The sequence below is a fragment of the Vigna radiata genome, chromosome 7 (assembly GCF_000741045.1).
Source record: "Vigna radiata var. radiata cultivar VC1973A chromosome 7, Vradiata_ver6, whole genome shotgun sequence".
Classification (NCBI taxonomy): Eukaryota; Viridiplantae; Streptophyta; class Magnoliopsida; order Fabales; family Fabaceae; genus Vigna; species Vigna radiata.
The window spans coordinates 45,239,609-45,259,475 of NC_028357.1; the positions used below are offsets into that span (position 1 = coordinate 45,239,609).

At 33.0% G+C, this 19,867-nt stretch overlaps 3 protein-coding genes across 4 annotated transcripts; 2 read left to right on the forward strand and 1 right to left on the reverse strand.

Moving 5' to 3' along the window:
- Positions 1 to 2,576: 2,576 nt before the first annotated feature.
- On the forward strand, positions 2,577 to 7,691 carry LOC106768476 (VIN3-like protein 2). Its single transcript, XM_014653651.2, has 5 exons — positions 2,577 to 2,790; positions 2,916 to 3,008; positions 4,016 to 4,691; positions 5,465 to 5,784; positions 6,286 to 7,691. The coding sequence occupies exons 2-5, from the start codon at positions 2,984 to 2,986 to the stop codon at positions 7,476 to 7,478; spliced, it is 2,214 nt and encodes a 737-aa protein (XP_014509137.1). The 5' UTR covers positions 2,577 to 2,790; positions 2,916 to 2,983; the 3' UTR covers positions 7,479 to 7,691.
- Positions 7,692 to 10,414: 2,723 nt separating this feature from the next.
- Positions 10,415 to 11,497, forward strand: LOC106767270 (ribulose bisphosphate carboxylase small chain clone 512). Its single transcript, XM_014652121.2, has 3 exons — positions 10,415 to 10,719; positions 10,795 to 10,926; positions 11,027 to 11,497. Exons 1-3 carry the CDS (start codon positions 10,573 to 10,575, stop codon positions 11,255 to 11,257), a joined length of 510 nt encoding a protein of 169 aa, XP_014507607.1. The 5' UTR covers positions 10,415 to 10,572; the 3' UTR covers positions 11,258 to 11,497.
- Positions 11,498 to 13,081: 1,584 nt separating this feature from the next.
- LOC106765483 (U4/U6.U5 small nuclear ribonucleoprotein 27 kDa protein) lies at positions 13,082 to 18,443 on the reverse strand. 2 transcript variants are annotated; one of them, XM_014650125.2, is made up of 2 exons: positions 17,553 to 18,442; positions 13,082 to 13,350 (listed from the first exon to the last, which is right to left on the reverse strand). In XM_014650125.2, exon 1 carries the CDS (start codon positions 18,302 to 18,304, stop codon positions 17,570 to 17,572), a length of 735 nt encoding a protein of 244 aa, XP_014505611.1. In that variant the 5' UTR covers positions 18,305 to 18,442; the 3' UTR covers positions 13,082 to 13,350; positions 17,553 to 17,569. The 2 variants fall into 2 exon arrangements, with proteins under 2 accessions (XP_014505611.1, XP_022639616.1); XM_022783895.1 differs by lacking the exon at positions 13,082 to 13,350 and adding an exon at positions 13,510 to 13,637 and having other exon boundaries at positions 17,553 to 18,443.
- Between the last annotated feature and the right edge of the window lie 1,424 nt (positions 18,444 to 19,867).

Consider the following 19,867-nt stretch of genomic DNA (forward strand, 5'->3'; position numbering starts at 1 on the left):
CATGACAAAAACTATAAATACAGGTCAAAGATAAGATATAGATGATTCACGTGTATTTATTGCCACTGTTCTAGGCTATCCTACGAACAGCAGTTTACCGACTTTGACATCGAATAATCTTTGACAAGTACACCCTCAAACAATAGAGTAACTTCTCGAAAGAAATTGTACACATATTAAGAATTACTTGGCCTCGTATCTGAAATTAGAAAACAACTTTAATCCCTACATACAACTTTAACATCGTTTTGTAGAAAACAATCCATGTCTTATTCTATGAAATTAGAAACCAATGAGCATTTATGATAAAATATCTCTTCCTCCTTGTTAAATACACAACACTAATAGAATATAAACACAAAAATAAATTACACATGAAACATGTTCCTTACGTTAGAGTCGATGGGCTCACGAGGAAGTTACTGAAAAAAAAGAAGTAAAAAATACCATCATTGAATTATTTTATTATAACGTGAAAAATGAATACACATTTCCTCCCTATGATAAGTTCTCCCTTAATAGTTATAATTTTAAATTTATTGATCTGAGGATTTAAATCTTAGCAGATAACTTGTCCCAAATATTCGATAACTAAGTTTGATGTTTAATATTTAAAATGAAATAGCGTCACTTGAGTAATTGATCCTGTACGAATTCATATTTGTTATTCAGAGTAGGTGGATAAAAGAAAAAAATAATAAGCAGCATTATTTGTTTAATGCTGCTGCATGAAATACAAAAGAAAAATATTAAAAACCTTATTAAAAAATGAAGTGGAAGAATAACATAAATTAGTTTGATTATTTTGTAAAATAAAAAAAGAAAAGCAGAAAGAAACAAGGTTTTCCATCCCATCATTTGTAAGCATTGGTTGGTACCCATAATTTTTATTTCGTCGGCGCTCTATGCGGCACCTCCTTATCTCTGCCACTCTTTTGTTTAGGCAAACGTCCTTTTCATTTCAACTATAAATAATTCACTTTATCTTTTCCTTTTCTTTCTACCCCCCATTTATATAGTCTGTTATTCGGTTGAGATCTTCCACATTTACCCCCATCCTTTTTTTTTTCTTCTTATTATTCCTTTATAATATATTTATTTTCTCCACTAATTAAAACAGTAATAAGAAGTGCCCTTTTATTTTTATTTTTTCATAAATTTTCTTAAAGCAGTAGTATCTTTTAAGTACTATACCACATATAGAAGAAAACCAACCACCATAGAACATGATTGATGGTCATGTCATGCAATTTGTACAACTTTTAAGTCTAATAGAAAGCAAACATGAGCTGCATTATAAGCCTAACCAATAGCAAAAGAAAGTGGCCTCGGATGGGAAAGGATCACTGCGCAACATCTTCATTGTACAAAAATATAATTTAATGTGAATAATTTCATTTATATATTTATATATAATGTACTTTCTGGAAAGGGATAATTTGATTGGTTAAATAGATGGATAAGCCGTGTAAATTTTAACTATAAATAAAAAAAAATGGTGTACTTTTCTTTTTGAAGTAATTTTGTGGGGGCAATTAATGTTAAATGACTATGCTACCCCTAGTTGACCCTGATCATCCATCACCCATGTGTGTTCCTTCTGTACTGTCAACAACAATATTTAAAACTCCCACCCGTTATTCAAACCTAAGCATCGGCATGGATAGTTTTGTACATCTGTCAGAAAAATAATAATAAATGTCTATACATAATTGTTGATAATATCATATTATATATGTATATTAATTAATTAACTGAAATTATGATAATTATAACTTTGAAGATTTAACTTATCTTATTTTACATTGGTGGTTAAAAAGAAATTTGATGAGTATATTGGAAATTAAAGTTAGAGGTGTTAAGATGGTGTAGATTTTAGTTGTGCATGAGTGATAATATATATGGAAAGGTTGTGAAAAATGACAATGAATGAGATGCAGAGAAATAGACAAGACATAGGTAAAATATTGTCCTAGAATGCAATGCCATGTCACACCAGAACACTCCCTTTCATATGGGTATGATGTATGAATTTATGGTGCAGGTTAGTGATGGGATATGGTGTATGTGGATGCTACACTATTTGGAATAAATGCATTATCACTATTTGGAATAAATGCATTATCGCCTAATTCATACGGTTATATACTGTTATCCTCATCCGCCACCAGAAATCGATTCAATATCAGATTTTTTTTACGCAAATTATGTTATTAAGGAATATGGAAACGACTAATTTTCTTAAAAAATATCTCATTCATATTTTTTTTTTCTGAAATTTCTTTTTATACACATTTTTCTATTTCCAGATTCATATCTTATCTACCCACAAATCTTGTTGGTTAATTTTAGAAAGAAAAAAAAAATAGTTAGAATAATCTTTTTTTTAAGAAACTTGTGTGAAGTGGAAGGAGATACGGCTGATGAAGGGTAGTTTGGTAATTTGGTAAGTTGGACTGTTCCAAATTCCAACCGAACAAACGCTGAAATGTAAAAATGTCTCGAGTGAGTGAGAATCGCAATATCAATAGCAACAGAGCCTGCAGCTCTTTTTATTTATTTTTTATTTTTTATTTTTTTATCAAACAAACAAAGCAAACTCTTCTCTCTTTCTCTCTCAGTCTTTTCTCTATACAACTTGGGAGCTTTCTCTCTCTAAAAGCAAGGTCCTCCGTCACCACCACCACCTCCAATCTCCCTCTTTTACACGCGCAGAGAAACTGTGTCTGAGATTAATTTTTCTGTTAATGGATTCCTTTTTTCTTCTACAATTCCAAGCATCTATTTTTGGTACTTGTTATTCCATTTCCTCTCTCTTAATATTTTCGGTTCTCATATTTTTTTTCCTTTAATTTATCATTTTTTTGGTTTATGAACGGTGACCCATGATGTGGGTTGGATTTTGTGTCGTGCAGGTTCGATCAATTTTTGGGCTTTTGGCGGTAATGTGGTGGGTTGAGTGATTCCTTCGTGTTGCATATCTATGGCTACAGATTCGTCTTTTGAGGGTGAATTGCTTATTTGTCACTCTGTTTCTTCTAATTTTCATATATAGTTCTCACTTTTCTGTTCTGTTGGTATTGGGGTGATTGAATTCTCTCAATAATTCTTTATCTGCGCTATGTTCAGGCTCATGAGATTTACTTTCCGCTTAATTTGACGATCCACGTAGATTAATCTGTATGGTGGTATTTTAGCATTGTGGCTTCTCTTATTTTTCTGAGGTTTGATTTAATTTATCGTGATCTCTTCCTGTGTGCCTTTTCTGAATATTGGGTAGTGATTAGCTTTTTATTTATTTTTTAATTCATCATGATTTATTCTTGTTTTTGTTTCTTTATTTGATTTGATTTTTGTTTTTATTTATTTTTTTATTTTTTATTTTTTTGCTTTTGTGATTGTGTATTTGATGTCGTAGAACTGGCTTCGTGAGAAGTGCAAAATACTTTATTGTAGTATTATAAGGGAGGAAGTATGGTTAGTCAGTTTGTAATTTGGTGTACGATGGGCCAGCTAGTAAATTAGTGGGTCTATGGGTTCTATATTAGGAGAATGGAGTCTCCAATAAAGGTCAAAGAAGATTATGTCCAACTGCTTAATTGTCTTACTTGACTAGTCCCTTGCACGACGTCTCCTATGTTTTTATTTCTTACAGTGTTTCAAATGGTTGGTATGTCCTTGTGGTGCAAAGTCAACTAGTTCCAGTTGTATACCTTTCGCTATGTTACTTGTTTTGCCTTCTTGGCAATATTTTTCAAGTAGTCAATGTTTTATACTATAACAAAATTGAGGCCATAATTTGGCAGATAACTTATATATTTGGTACTTATGTAGAACGATAATTGCAATAATAATTCATTTATTCTCAAGAAATTTGAAAAAAAAAAAAATTATGATGACATGAGTATCTGTGGATCTAGCTTGTCTCCTTCACTACTTGGATTTTTAAAGTTGGAGTGTTTTCTTGTATTTGTTGTGCAGACAATGATATATGTTTTCTTTTGCTTAACCTCAGGTCTTGCTCTTGATCCTTCCAAGTGCAGTAAATTGAGTATGGAGGAAAAAAGAGAACTTGTATATGAAGTATCTAAGTGGTCTCATGGTGCATCTGAGATGCTGCAGTCATGGAGCCGTCAGGAGATTTTGCAAATATTGTGTGCAGAGATGGGAAAAGAGAGAAAGTATACTGGGTTGACGAAGTTGAAAATTATAGAAAATCTTCTAAAAATTGTTTCTGAAAAGAAATCAGGGGGGCATGAAACTGCGACAGGCCCTGAACCACATTCTTCGTCTGCATCTGGTCAGAAACCTGCTAAGAGGCAGAGAAAATCTGAGAATCCTTCTCATTTACCTGTTCCTGTGACCAGCATTTCAGTCAATAATGGTAGTGATTCTGTTAATACTACATACTGCAAGAACTCAGCCTGCAAAGCTACCCTGAATCAAGCAGATTCATTTTGTAAAAGATGTTCATGCTGCATTTGTCATCAATATGATGATAACAAAGACCCTAGCCTGTGGTTAGTATGTAGTTCTGAGAATCCATTTCCTGGTGTTTCATGTGGCTTGTCATGCCACCTTGAGTGTGCTTTGAAACATGATGGTTCTGGAATTGGCAAAGATGGGGATCGTCCCAAGCTTGATGGAGGCTTCTACTGTGTTGCTTGTGGGAAAGTAAATGATTTACTCGGGTAATCATACTTATGCTTTTCAATTTCTTGAATGACATCATTTATTGATTTAAAAATTCTGCTTCTTTTTTCACTCTCTATCTTGGAGTGTTTTACTACACATGCAAATAATTAATTTGTAACAGGGTTTTAAAAAATTGTATCAATTTTCTTGGAATGTTTTTCTACACTTGCAAATAAATAATATGCAACAGGGTTCCAGAAAATTGTATTGAGTCATTTGCTGTTTGCAAAATGCATCTAAAGAATTTCAGAATAGACAAAAGTTGGGATAAAAAAGTCAATTGAGTAGTCTTAGAATACCTTTCATGCTAAAGTTCACATCTGGTCCAACTGTATAAAACGAGTCGATGATATTAAGATGTAGGTTGTCTCTTCTCATTTTAAGAAAAAAAATTCTTCCTCCTTTCTATTTTGAGTTCATAAAGCTCTAGGTTGTGTATTAGAGCAGATTGGATCATCACTTTATTTAGTGCGTAACTTGCTTTAAACATGGATACGGCTGATATTTCAAGAAGAATCTTAGGCTATGCTTTAAATTGGATCAGTTTTCTGAAAGAGAGAGATTGATTATTTGTTGAATGTTATTTTTGATTGCTTAGCTATGGTAAGACACTCTACTCAACATTATGGCAAAGACACTACTCTATCAAAATATGGTAAAGTTATTTTTACTGTGTGGTGTATGTGCCAAATGACTCTTAAGGATGAAATTCTGGCAATGTGTAAGGTTAGATCAATCTCATCTGGGCTTGTTTATCAAAATATATTAGATGCTGGAGAAAACAACTGATGGTAGCAAAGGATACTAGACGTGTAGATATACTCTGTTATCGTGTCTCCTTAAGCCAGAGACTTTTACAAGGAACTGAAAAGTATGACGAACTTTATAAAATTGTTGATGAAGCAGTGAAGAAACTTGAACCTGAAGTGGGCCCACTCACTGGCTCACCGGTGAAGATTGGTAGGGGAATTGTGAACAGGCTTTCATCAGGACCCGAGGTTCAGAAACAATGTGGTTTTGCTCTTGAATCGCTTGATTCAATGCTTTCGAAAAGGATTTTACCATCATCACCCAATCTAACAACTCAAGGTGATCACTCTTTATTGTTTTTTTTTTCTCAATTTTATCATTTGCAATTTCCCTTGTGATTTGTTTCATATATGGAACTAACTTCTTTATGACTTTCATTTAATTTATCTTAATTTTTAGACTTGTTTGGGTCATTGGTAAGATATTAAAACACTTGAGTGTAAAGAAGAAATAATTTTATAAGAATGAGATTTCTGTTTGGGAATGGTCTCCCAAAAGTAATTTTGGATGATTGGTGGGGATACCAAAATTACTTTTGGCCAGATGTAATAATGTTAATTTGCTTTTTGTGACCCAAAACTATTTCCGGGGTCAGCCGCCAAAACACGAGACATGACCGACTTCAAAGGTTATTCTTCTGCATTTTTGTTTCAAAGCACATGAACATGGTATTGGATGCAAATGCTGTGTAGTTATAGGTAGATTAATGTTTTTGTCACTGGGTTTAGATTCTCGAATACTGTTATAAGATTGATCTCTGTGTATTCGTCACATTTTCAGATGCACATTTGGTGGCTCCAAATATGGTGAGGTTTGAAGATGTCAGTGCCACATCCCTGACTATTATTTTGGGTTCCGATGAACCCTCTGGTGAAAACATCGCTGCTTACACCATGTGGTACCGCAAAGCTGATGAAGTGGACTATCCAATGGAGCCAACATGCACCTCGCTGGTACCAAATAGAAGGTTAAGTGTCAGGGGTCTACTTCCAGGTACAGAATACAGATTCAAAGTTGTTCCAAATGATTCGAGGGTGTCTGGTGTGTGCGAAGTTCAAATCTCAACAGAGCTTGGCGAGGATGAAGTCCCTAATTGCTCTGCAACAGAGAGAAGTCAGAGCCCAGTAACCAACTGTAGCAGCCTTTCCAATCCGTCATCAGTAGAAGATGAAACTAATAACTGCAATCCATACAGTGACCTGACCAATAACCGAGCAGGTCATTATCCTTCTTTTCGCAAGGAAAGCGACCAGCTTGCTCCTGGAAATTTATCTAATGATGGTGTTAACTGTTCCAACATAGATGTTGTGGGTCTTCCTCCAGATGCAGATTCTTTGTCAGACAAGCAGCATGCCGTAGGAATGACTGCCTCGATACCCAGTTCTGATGTGCTAAAGCTGGAAGACAAGCACTCGCCGGAGGAACAAGTGACTGACATCATGAGCATTGACGATGGTTTGAATTCCCCAGTTGTAACGGGTAGGGAATGTGTGCCGTGGGTAGCTAGCTCGGAAGGAGGGTTGCCAAATACTCCGTGCAAGTTGGAAAGCCTTAAGGATGGAGCAGGAAGGATTGGAAGATCGAAGTCGAGTGCGAAAGATCAAGAAAATGGATCAGGGAAAAGGGAGGGCCCACAGGATGGAAGCACATCGAAGAAGAGAAGCGGAGAAAGGCAAGATGAGGGCCGCTTGACCAATGGATTTTCGGAGCGTGATTTTGAGTATTATGTGAAGGTGATTAGGTGGTTAGAGTGCGAAGGGCACATAGAGAAGAACTTCAGGCAGAAATTTCTGACTTGGTACAGCTTAAGAGCCACCCCTCAAGAAGTTAGGATTGTGAAAATATACATTGATACATTTCTTGAAGATCCAGCATCTCTTGCAGAGCAACTTGTGGACACCTTCTCAGAATGTATATCCAGCAAGAGAATATCAGTGGTGCCATCCGGGTTCTGCTTGAAGCTTTGGCATTGACCAGTTTTGTAGGTCCTGCTACTACCCTCAAGCTTCAACCCCCTCCTCTTTCACTCAGTAATTCTTTAGATTTTAAATTAATATTCTTCATTTAGACAGAGTTCAAATACATATATTTATAAATTATAATTTATTTCAACATTATCATTCATATTATCATGTAAGTAAGAATTTTAGATTTACTTTTATTATACAGTTACTATTCCAGATTCACATTTAACGTTGCGCTTTTTGGTGGGTCGCATTGAAGGATTTATGCTCAAATTAATATTTCTATAGGTTTTTTGGTCTTTTCAAGGTGACGTGAGACTCTCATTTAGTTAACGGTGTTCGGACTGGTGGATGGAAGATCTATTGTTAGCCTGCAACTTTAATTTCTACCATTTTGATTGTACAGGAGATATTTGGTGTTGACAGAGACATCGTGAAGATTAAGTGAACGTGTATTGTTCGTAAACAATCGTTAACAATAATTGTAGCTAATCATTGGTAGAGCAATAATTAGCAATAGTTAACCGTAATTGGTGCTAATCATTGGTAGAGTAATAACTAGTAAATGTTTTGTCCATAAAGGCAGACTTCAATTTTGCAAGTGCTTTAACTCTTTTGATTCTGCTTAAAGCATTTCAATGACTTTGTTACCGAATTAGAATTTATCAGCTGTAAGTTGAGTTCTGTTGTCAAGCATGCATGAAACTGTACAAGTTAGTGATTGCGTGTTTCACCAAACTTTCTGCAAGAGTATCAATATCATGCTTTGTTGGGCCAACCTCATCCGTGATTATTGCATGAATTGGTTAATGAAAACACGAACTTTGATTTTTTGTTGTTCGTTTCCCAAGATATCTTCCCATTGATGACTAAATCCTTTTCAAAACAAGCAACTTCACTGAACTAAATATGTCTTCAAAGATATTTACACATAAAGTTAAGAAGAGAATCTTGATTACGAGCTATCTATCAACATTGTGTTGAGTTGTTGGTTTTGGATTTATTTGTACAAGCTGTGTGTTTTCGTGTGAGAACACATAATTTAAAAAGTGATAAAGATGTGAGCACATATAATTTGAAAAGTGTAAAGATATGAAGAACAACAACGAATTGAAGAATAAAAAGTTTGAAGGCTTTAATAAATAGCAACATGAGACTTTTTCCCTTGTTTACATTATAAAAAGACAAATCATCCTCAAAGAAAATGTTAGTAGAAGATGAATATCAAGGACAAAAAAATGTAGTGATTTGGAACATGCAGAGCATATTTTAAAGTCTAGATTGGAAGAGGCAAATGAGACCATAGAGGAATAAGATAAGCAACTTTTTTGTTCCATCATGTTTTGCTATGACTAACACTTCTAATATGATTCATGCGTGATAGACAATAATTGCACAAATCACATTACCAACAACTAGAAATCCTTTACATATGAGCAAATGAATTTATGCTATTGAAAGATAGAAAAGTGTAGATATTTTTAATATATATTATGTCTATGACCAAAATTTGATTAAAGTTTTACAACTTGTAGAAAAGGGCTTTAAAGTTTACAACTATAAAAAATACTTTTCAAATAATTTAATATGTTTCAGTTTTAAGAAAAACAAAGTCTTTCAAGACGACGTAATGGTATTTTTAAAATTTTTTTACAACAATATGTTTTGATTCTAAAATAATCAAAAACTATATTAGTATATGATTAGGTTTTTGAAAGAATTGAAGCTAATAATTTTTTAAATAATTTCAAAAGCTAATGTCATTGATGACATTTTTATAAATATTTGTACAATTATAGATCTCATTTTTTAAAGAATCAAAGTTTATAGTTTTCTAAATATTGGTGATAGTTTTACAAATATTTACACAAGTATAGAGACTTATAGTTGTGCAATAGTTTACAAAAATGTCACCGATAATAATTTTTAAGTTATTTGGAAAATTATACACCTCAGTTCTTTAAATAACTGAGACTTGTAGTTGTGCAAATATTTATAAAAATGTCATCAATGACATTTTTTAAAATATTTATACAATTATATGCTTTGGTTCTTTAAATAATTGAGATATATTAGTCTATTATGACTAAAATTACATTTTCACCAAAGTTTTTTTATTTGTGGCTAAAATATATCTAAATAACATATGGCAAAGTAGCTACCGAGGTTATTTTCATTAAAAGTAAAATTAATTTACTGCCAAAGTACAGAGATGAAGATTATTTTACCAAAGTTATTCCAACAGCAAAAAAAATTGTTAAACATGTGCACCTAACAACTTGAGATTACTCTTGTTTATATAATACAATATGCAGTTTAAAATTTCAAGTAATGTTATTACGTACATGAAACAAGGGATTATAATGTAATTCACCTTATTGTAATTTGGTACATTATGTTTTTTTCAGAGCCTTTTAATAAAATTAAGTAAAAGACTTCTTTTAAAACTATATTTTCTTTGTATGCTCTTATGAACCAAAGGCCACAAAAACTGTAGTAACTTTCTTTTCTGTCATACTTTTTGTCCATTGCATGAAGAGTGACAAAATGAAAATAGTGGAAACAAATAAGACATATGGCCAATGGGTAATTGCATAGACTTTCATAGAACTTGATCAAACCGTCCATAATTTTGAGGTCTCCAGGATTTCATCATAACAAAGGGTGCACATTGTTTATTTTATTATAATTTGAACTAGTGTACAATTTCTTTGACAGATAATTCAGTTTCACCAAACATGTTAATCAGTGTGCTGTGGTGTAAATTGATGAAGTCGTTCCAAATTTTGGCAGTAGAGAACGTGAGCCATTCCAAAATATTCTTAAAAATGAGTTATTGCATCTATTTTCCTTATTTTATTTCAACTTGATGGTAAAAGTTTTCCAGGGGCCCCAACCTCCACTCATCAAGTTTCAATAAAATAAAACTGAGTAAAAGGTAAAGAATAATGGTGTTGGAAGTGTTGATGAAACCAAAGCTTGAAGCCTAATTAAACTCTCCCTTTTCCACCGTCTGCATATACTACTTTGCACATTATTTCAGGATCAAACAAACACTGCATAACCTTTGTTTTCCATTCAAAACTTCATTCACTTGAGTAATATGTCTGCTGGAACATTTTCAGCTCAGGTTGCTGGGGCTGCCTTTGTTGGCTTGAAGTCCAACTCATCAAGTCTTTGCCAAAGTACAGCATCTATAACATGGAAAAGGAAGATTTCTTCCAACTGTTCTAAGACTTACTGCATGAAGGTGAAGTGATCAAACCACTTATCCACATATAAATGATGTGTTTATGCATATTAATTGTGTTTAAACTTGTGACAGACATGGAATCCCATCAACAACAAGAAGTTCGAAACACTGTCCTATCTGCCACCTCTTTCAGATGAATCCATTGCAAAGGAGGTTGACTACATGATCAAAAAGGGATGGATCCCTTGCCTTGAATTTGATGAGGTTAGTAACATAAACTAGATTACAATATAGATAATTAATAATAATTAGGTTTATGAGTATTTATTAGAAAGTAAAGATGGTAATTGGAAGATGGAAACAGTTGGGGCATATTCGTAGGGAAAACAGGCATATGCCAGGGTACTATGATGGGAGGTATTGGACATTGTGGAAGCTTCCAATGTTTGGTTGCAGTGACTCTAGTGAAGTTCTGAAGGAGATCCATGAATGCAGAAAGGCATATCCAAATGCATATATACGTTGCTTAGCATTTGACAACAAGCGTCACATGCAGTCTATGGCTTTTATCATACACAAACCTTCTACCACTTGACCCATTTTTCTTCTCTTTCTCTTTCTCTTTCTCTCTTAAATGTAATATCAACTTTATAAGTTTGCTCATCAGACAAATTTGTCAAATCTGGTTTGAATCTTAAGTTATAATTTACCATGCATTTAGTGTAATTAAATAGCATCGTGGTGTACTTTTAGTTGCGTACTTGAAATTGAAGGTGTGATGCTCAAGAAAGGCAGTGTATTTCTTATCAACATGTTTTGGTTTGAATTAAATTGATTTTGGATTCTTCGTATCGTTACTAATCGTCAATAAACTAACAAATATTATGGTGGAAAACAAAAACTCTAAAATAAGTTCATTTCAAAGAATGTTTAAAACCATCGCAAGCACAAATGATCTGACCTTTGAATATGCTCCACACATTCTGGATTTCGTGTTTAAGGGGTTCAGCAATGGATTTTTTTTTTGTTGAATAATGATTAATTTGTCCTGATATTATATCTTGGTATTATATTATTTCTTTAAATTACTGAAACTTTTTTTAAAATTTATTTAACTTCTTTCACTTTCTTTTCATTTTGATCTCCAGTCTAGAAATTTAAATAATAAGGATAATAATCTATATCTATATATATATAAAGAATATTCTCTCTTTTTTCAATTTTAACTTTTGAATATTTATTTTTAAATTAGAAAAGGCATTTTATCAATATTTTAACTGTTTGTTTAAATTTAATTGTTTTCTCGACTTTTGTTAAATTTAACTATTTTTAATTAACAAATTATCTTTAAAATAAATAAAATTACTTGTAATAAAATTATAAAAATTATTTATATTTAATTTTATAATAACAATAATAATAATTTATTTTTATTATCATAAAAACATAGTGTTTTCACTATTACTATTAATAATAATAATAATAATAATAATAATAATAATAATAATAATAATATATGTTTGGGGATTAAAATGAACAACAAAAATTAAATGAATTTCTTTCTAAAAAAAATAAGACTTGTATAATTTTTTATTGATTTCAGGAACTAATATAACAATGAGTTTTTTTTTGTCAAAACCAGCCCATAGATTTAAAGTGTGTTGATGAGAAAGAAGAATAAGTGGAGTTAGTGGGTTAGAGAAATGATAGATTTAGCCCCTGCTTTCGTAGAATGTGGTCCTGCTCAACACATGGAAGCAATGACACAAGCAAATCACCATTAAACTATCAATTATATATAATAACATTATGTTGTTTAGTGCCAAATCAACGGTGGATCACACGTACGAGTACAACTTATAAAATATACTTTATTATAATTAACGTTTTTATGTTGTGATGCTACAAGAGTCGTTATAAGATTCACAGAAAACAAGAATGCTCAACAATAACATCTTCTCATCAAATTTACCATAGAACCAATTCCAGACGTCGTATAGTCAGTGTCACTTCGGTCAACAACACTTTCAAGATTTTTCACACTAAATGGATCTTAATTTTGAGAAGGCTAGTTAACCAAAATTTTGGACATGATAATTACTTACTACCTTTTCAAATCTCCCAAACTTTTCTATAGTTTATATCATTTTATGACCTCGATAACTAATTTTCTCATTCCATCTGATTTTAATACTTCACTAGTGTAAATGAAGTTTGCGTTTCAAATAATGTCATCAACTTCAAACTTTCATCTAAATATTCATATTATATCTATAAGGTCACAATTCACGGTAAATGTTGAAAAAAGAAAATTCAAAATGTTCACATATATTCAATGGTCTCACAAACATTTATCTTTCAAGATATAGTAAATATAAACGTCTACCATACTAAAACTAAATAGATTAGCAGAGAGGAGTTGGCACACTCGCAAATCACTGGTCATGCGTTAATTATATTGAAATCCAGAATCCACTTGATAACATAAAGCATGTGCATCGCCCGTGTTAAGGCATGCCGCAAAAATATAGATACCGCATGAAAATTTGACAAATTCTATGAATTTAAGGTAAAGATAATAGCATGCATGCCTACAAAGGGTATCGAGCTGAGAGTAGCACGGGATATCATACAAACTTTCATTGAGTTCCCCTACCGTTTCTGGCTCCAATATTTCACTTTACTCATCTGCAATGAACAAATGCAAAGTCGTTTAGGCAAACCAAAATGCGGAGTAGTGAGAAAGATGTTTCATACCAAGTAAACGGAGAGATCTGCGTTTTGCACTTTTTAAACGAAAATGAAAAAAAAAAAAAAAAAAAAATTGCTAAATGGAGGGTTGCCTGATTGGTTAAGTGAATGCCTATAACAAACAATATTGTAGAAATCACACCACTCTTAAGCAAGTAAGCAGCTACACGAACAGAATCCCGGTGACTGTGACTTGTTACAACAGAAAAGACATCCAACCAACACTGTCGTACATAGACAAGACAGAAATATGAATGCAGGGAAATTAACCTTAGATGTTTCAAAGTTTAGAAACACCAATTACACAAACTAAGAATGTAATAAAACTTTTTTATCAGATACTAAGATAACTAGGAGCACGTGTTAATGTCAAGGGGTAGCTTTTCCAAAACAAGGATTTCTTAGAAGTGATAGTGGATAACCATCAACCCTTGCCAATGATAATATTTTCCAAGTTACAATGACACCAAGGTTGTCAAAAATGAGAATTCACAAACTCATGGTAGCGTAGTAAATTCGGCTCATGCTCGAATTATAAACAAGAATTTCCTTCATATAATATGTGGGTGTATTAAAAAAACTATAAATAAATAACATAATAAGTCAATATTTTAATCCCAAATAATAAGACAATATAGTATATATAAACAAAAAATGAACTAAATAGTGTGGAAGGAACAAGGCCTAATCACAGAGAATATTAAAGAGAACTAAATAACAGAGGAGGAACAAAAAGAAGAAACACCCTTGTCAACAGCAAAGAGAAGGCTAAGAAATGAGATAACGGAAAACCCTAATTGTAGGTTTTCTCCTTTCTCCTATTTTCGCAAATCCAAACCACCAAGAAAGCAGTCGTTTCATTTTAAAACAACCCACAGCTAAACTTGTCATCTCAGTCCTGAACTCGTTAGATTGGCCAAGTTCACAACAAGCCCACCGGGTTTACTACAAAATTACTCTACAACTGATATAATTAGAAAAGGGGTAGTGAGCTCGTGATCTAGTGCGATTTAACAAGTTAGATTGCAAGTTTAATAACTATGGTTGACATGGCTTATCCCTTTCAGAAGCTAACATACTGACTAATCTTTTGTTCATCAAAAAGTGATACAAACAAAAGAAGAACAGTCGAGCCACGAGCTCAATTACAAAAAATCTGCTTTATCAGAGCATATATATAGTTATCACTACTAAGCCCAATCAGAATTCAAAACTAATGTCATAAGAACCCAAGCATTTGGAAAACCCTTCCTTAAAAGGTAATTTTCAAGGGGGGAAAACAAAGCCACTTAAGTACTTCACTAAGCATCTCATACAACTCAATGTAGAACTTGGCACCCTACAATACCCAAGTCCTAAAGCCCTATAACGCCTAGAGTTTACCAATGGTAGTTGCAATATAGCCTACAATATTCAATCTTAAACAAGGCTTTCAAAAAGACAAGGTTATTCTATAATGAGCCATAAAAAACATCACATTCCCATGGTTCAAAATTCACAACTTCCACTCACAGGCCTGTCAATTCTTTGACCAATTGCCTTATAGCAAAATGCATTACTAAAATGATAGAATTATGAGCTTCATGATTACCATTGATGAGTCTTGGAACAAAGAACAATAGATAGAATTGTAATTAATTTGCATTCTTCAGTCCTTACCTCGTTTCAAACTCTTCTCCCTGTGGTTTGTACACACGTCTAGCATCTATCAATAGGACGCATGAACATTAAATCACCAACCAGCCTAACTTATAACAACTAAATATTCCAGTGAGTTTGAAATGAACTTAACAGTTGGTTTGGTATTCTAAAATTGGAGTCCATTTTGGAATAAACATGAAAGCTATTAGATGGAGCATCAACCTGGATTAGGAAACTCAGGTTGAAGATTCAAAACCAAACACACTAAAAGGAATAAAAAAGACAACCTCTGACTTAGGCACAAGACTAGGGATTTGTGATAGTCCAAATATTTTTCTCTAAACAGTCATTAAAAACTATGCCATCATATTGGTAGAGAGATTCAAACTACAAGAGTCCAATAAGAGTATATCAATACTACACTCGCCTCTCACATTCCTCTATGATTATATCAATGTTTTCTATATGTTGAAATTAAATAAACGGACTCTAAAAAACAATAGTTAAATATGAAAATATAAATTCAAAAATATCATAGAGGGTAGGCAGTTTGTCTAAAAGGGTACAACATAGGCAAGGTGTGAGTAATTTACTTACTCTAAGGGTAAGCTTGATTGGAGAGTAACAAGGATTAATTTTTAAGGGATTTTTTTTGGGAAAATAGTTACCATAGTCGGGAGTAAGGTGTATTGAAAGATCTACATTGACAAGAAACAAGATCAATTCACAATATATTATTGGATGTAAACCTCACATTACAAAATCAGCTTATAATGTGAAGTTTGCACCTACTTATATATTATGAATTAGTCTTCTAGTCAATGTAAGACTTCCAACATTTTTTTAACCTACTTATAAATAATTTTAAAGATAAGTGTTCATAACTCTTCTAGATTGCAGGTACCAAAAACATAATAATGGACCACCCGGAACAAAATACTGTTCCATTATATTACAAAGGCGTTTTGTAAAATTCAAACACAACTAAAGATTCATAATATGAATAAACTTGCTCTGCTCTTTGTCTACTCCCAATGAGATGACATCTCCTGCCCTTAATCCATTCATACTGCAGAATTGCTTCCATCCAGATGTCAGATAGCACTCAGATTTAGTTCTTCCTGGCCATCTAATGGAACAGGACCAGTATGCTCCATTTAAAGCTGCCAACAAATAGCGTTTTCACTTCTTCATCAATTCCTTTTCACCAAAACTACATTCCAAGTAAAATGAGGAACATGTACCTCATATTTTGATAGTCTTCACCATTGAATGATGATAGTTTTCTGGTTCATACTCATAAAAAACTATATCATTGTGATTATCATGGTTATTTTCATCCCTATTGTCAGAGAATGTTGATTATACCTAAGTTCCGTGCTAGATACTAAAAAAACCCTAAACTGGAATATGTTATGTACAATGAAATTTAGATGAAGGACATGGTTGCCCTGGAAATTACAGGACAATATCATTTGCAAAAGACCACCATACAAGAAAAACTTGTCAGTCTATGTCTTTTGAAGAACAAACATATGTTCTTCAATGTAAAATCAACTTTAATTTAACTCAATCTTAGAAAATGAATTTTTAAGATGATATTTGCATCCGTTTATATATTATGAATTGATCTTATCTCTAGTCGAGTAGAGATTTTCAATACTCCTGAGGCATATGGATCTTGTGTGGGAGACTAGACATTGATGGATGAAACAATAGACTAAGCAAAAAAACAAATTTCTTTAAGATAAGCTCTAATTTATTACTCTAATACCATATTAAGAAGCAAACTTTAAATTTATAAAGACTAAAATCAAAGAGATGAGGATGTATATGTTTTGGAGGGCTTGAATAACCCCTCTTAAGATCTTCTATTATGATAGAAATTTGATACAAGAGAATATGGAAGATCAAAAGTCTCCACTGGACACCTAGGTACAAAACTAGTTACAGCTGGAAGAGATTCCCCACACACTACTCCCTACTTAGATTTAATAATTACTATAACATTCTCATATTTGATAATTACTCTACCATACTTCCTTCCCAACATTTAATACTTATTCTACCAGGGTGAAAGAGGAGAAAACCGTGAAGTATTTTAGGAGTTATATATTGGGACAGGTCACACAGATAAACACTGCTGAATAATTGTCAAAGACAACTCGATTTTGACAAAACACGCTAGCATCACAAGTGAACTATGTAACCACAATAAAATCGAGCTAAACTCACCCTAACCATAAGCACTAAACTGCAGAATGTATAACACAATGAGAACGACACACTCCGTCAAACAACACGAATAACAGCTATCATCACAGATCCACAGAGTCGCTAATTTACTATTAACCGTCACCGTCGGGAACACGAAAAAAATCCAAATTTCAATCATATGCTGAACTAAGCTAAGTTCGAGTCTAATTGCAAGCGGCGAACATCAAATTCTAACATAACCCTAATATATCTGTTCCAAATGGAAAGAAAATTAAACAAACCTGAAAAAATAAAAAACCTAGCGATTCCTCTCAGCAGGCAATGGACGATTGAAGCCACCGCGGCGGTTCATGTACTGGCGCGGTTGGCGCTTGGTGACAGCTCTGACGCCGCTGACGTCAGCACCGGGAACCGGTTTCCCCTTGGTGGAGTCAAATCCGACGGGAATCCCTAGCATCTTCATCATCTCCACTTCGTCCTCGTTGCCCTCAGCTTCTCCTCCGTTCTCTTTCTGCTTCTGCTGCTGCTCCTTGGCGATACCGTCCACAAAGTCCGACACCGCTTTCTTGGTCTCCTTGTGCTCCTCCTCCACGGACTCTCTCCGGTGGCGCTTCCTCGGCTGATCGGGAGTGGGAGTCCGGTGATGGCGCCGCCGGTGGGAGCGCTCGCTGGGAGACGGCGAGCGCACGTGGCGGGAGCGCCCACGGTCAGGCGAACGCGAACGAGATCTCTTGCTACGCACTCTATCACGGTCACGTTCACGTTCCCGATCACGGTCATCCTTTTCACGTTCTCGTTCGCGGTCGCGGTCGCGGTCGTCCTTGTCTCGCTCACGGTCGCGGTCGCCTTTGTCTCGCTCACGGTCGCGGTCGCCTTTGTCTCTCTCACGGTCGCCTTTGTCTCGCTCACGTTCGCCTTTATCTCGCTCGCGGTCGCGGTCGCGGTCGCGGTCGCGGTCGTCCTTGTCTCGTCTTCGTTTTCTTTCTCTGTCCCGAGTTCGCTCACGGTCACGTTCACGCTCACGGTCCGTCATGGTGCAGAGAGGGGGCTGAGGTTCATGGTTGGCTCTGGCAAAACCCTATAATAAAAAAGCCCATCCTCTCGAACCAGCAAGGGCTGCTATTGCTAATTGTTGTGCACCGGCTCCTACTTCCCTATGAGATTCAAGAATTATCTTAAACCCAAAGAAAAATTGCATTTATTAACACATATGAAAGATGTAATAGTAAAAAATTCGCTATTTTAAAAAAGTTTTAATTCTTTAATTAAGGTATTAGTGTGCTCACTTTGTTTTTATGGTAGATAATTTATTCAATTTAAAAAATTAATTGATTTAAATAATGTAATGTCTTGTTTGATAATATAAAAATATTAAATAAAACGTTATAAAATTAATAAATCAAAACAAATTTATATATATATATATATATATATATATATATATATATATAAACCAATTAATATCATGCAAGTTTCCAAAAACAATAACTCATATATAAAATCATAACAAAAAATTATACAATAACTCGTATATAGAAAAGAAGAAAACTAACTTACTCAAAATCTCATGATGACTGTCTTAAATCTTCAAAAGACAAAAGATTAGATAATTTAATAAGAAAAAAGAGTTTTAAAAAAATTATGAAAAAAATATGTTTTTCTTAATAATAAAACTCATTTATAAAAACTCTATTAATATTTTTAACTTTTCTATATTAAAATAATTGAGTGTTTTAGTCACTATTTTAACTCGTTACATTGTTAAATCATAATTTTCTAAACTTTTACAAATAAATTACGATTTAAAAAGATAAAATAATAATTTTTATTTAAAAGATAATTAAATTAAAATTAAAATCACTTAAGAAATAAAAAACATATAATTATTTTAATTTAAATTAACTGTTAAAATTAAAAAGGAAATGTGCATACAAATGATAACAAAAATTAATATATAGGTATAAATGTTAAATCCTTTGTCCATGCAAACAGATAATTAAGATGTAATTTTTTTTTATTTTAAAAACGTATAGAGTGCATAGTAATATCTACTTATTTCTTTTAAAAATAAAATATAAATATTTCTGCATTTTTCGATAGAAAAATTGAGAATAAAAATGATGAAAAAAGTGATCACGATTTCTATTTATTTTGATTGAAAAAATAAAAATGATTAATTCGTATTTATTTTCTTTCCATTGATTGATAAAGAAATTATATAAAAAAATATCACACAGGTGAATATGAATGACATTTTTGACATGATCAACAATATTTTTATATAATCATTTCCAAATTTAAAGGCGAACTTTTTTAAAGACAACTAAAACTAAAACCAAATCATTCTTTATAAAGGTTTTCATTTTATCTTTTAATTTGTGTTTGTTTTGTGAGATAAACTTATGACAGTGGAATTGAGAGAAAAAAAAAACTGTTAAAGTGAAAAGAAAAATAATTTTTTTTCATTAAAACTAAAATAATCTCTAGTATATTAATTAATTAAAAATTTAAATATCTCTGTTTTTTTTTATGGAATTTGAATGAACAAAATCTAAATAAAAATTAATGAATCTCATTTTCATGACAAGTATATGTA

What these genes read in the sequence shown, in the direction of transcription:
- LOC106767270 (XM_014652121.2), top strand. Translation starts at nt 10,573, where the DNA reads ATGTCTGCTGGAACATTTTCAGCTCAGGTTGCTGGGGCTGCCTTTGTT. An exon ending in CTAAGACTTACTGCATGAAG is followed by an intron (nt 10,720 to 10,794) that starts GTGAAGTGATCA and finishes AACTTGTGACAG; the next exon opens with ACATGGAATCCCATCAACAA. An exon ending in CTTGCCTTGAATTTGATGAG is followed by an intron (nt 10,927 to 11,026) that starts GTTAGTAACATA and finishes AGATGGAAACAG; the next exon opens with TTGGGGCATATTCGTAGGGA.
- LOC106765483 (XM_014650125.2), bottom strand. Translation starts at nt 18,304, where the DNA reads ATGACGGACCGTGAGCGTGAACGTGACCGTGAGCGAACTCGGGACAGA.
- LOC106768476 (XM_014653651.2), top strand. Translation starts at nt 2,984, where the DNA reads ATGGCTACAGATTCGTCTTTTGAGG. An exon ending in TACAGATTCGTCTTTTGAGG is followed by an intron (nt 3,009 to 4,015) that starts GTGAATTGCTTA and finishes GCTTAACCTCAG; the next exon opens with GTCTTGCTCTTGATCCTTCC. An exon ending in AAAGTAAATGATTTACTCGG is followed by an intron (nt 4,692 to 5,464) that starts GTAATCATACTT and finishes AAAATATATTAG; the next exon opens with ATGCTGGAGAAAACAACTGA.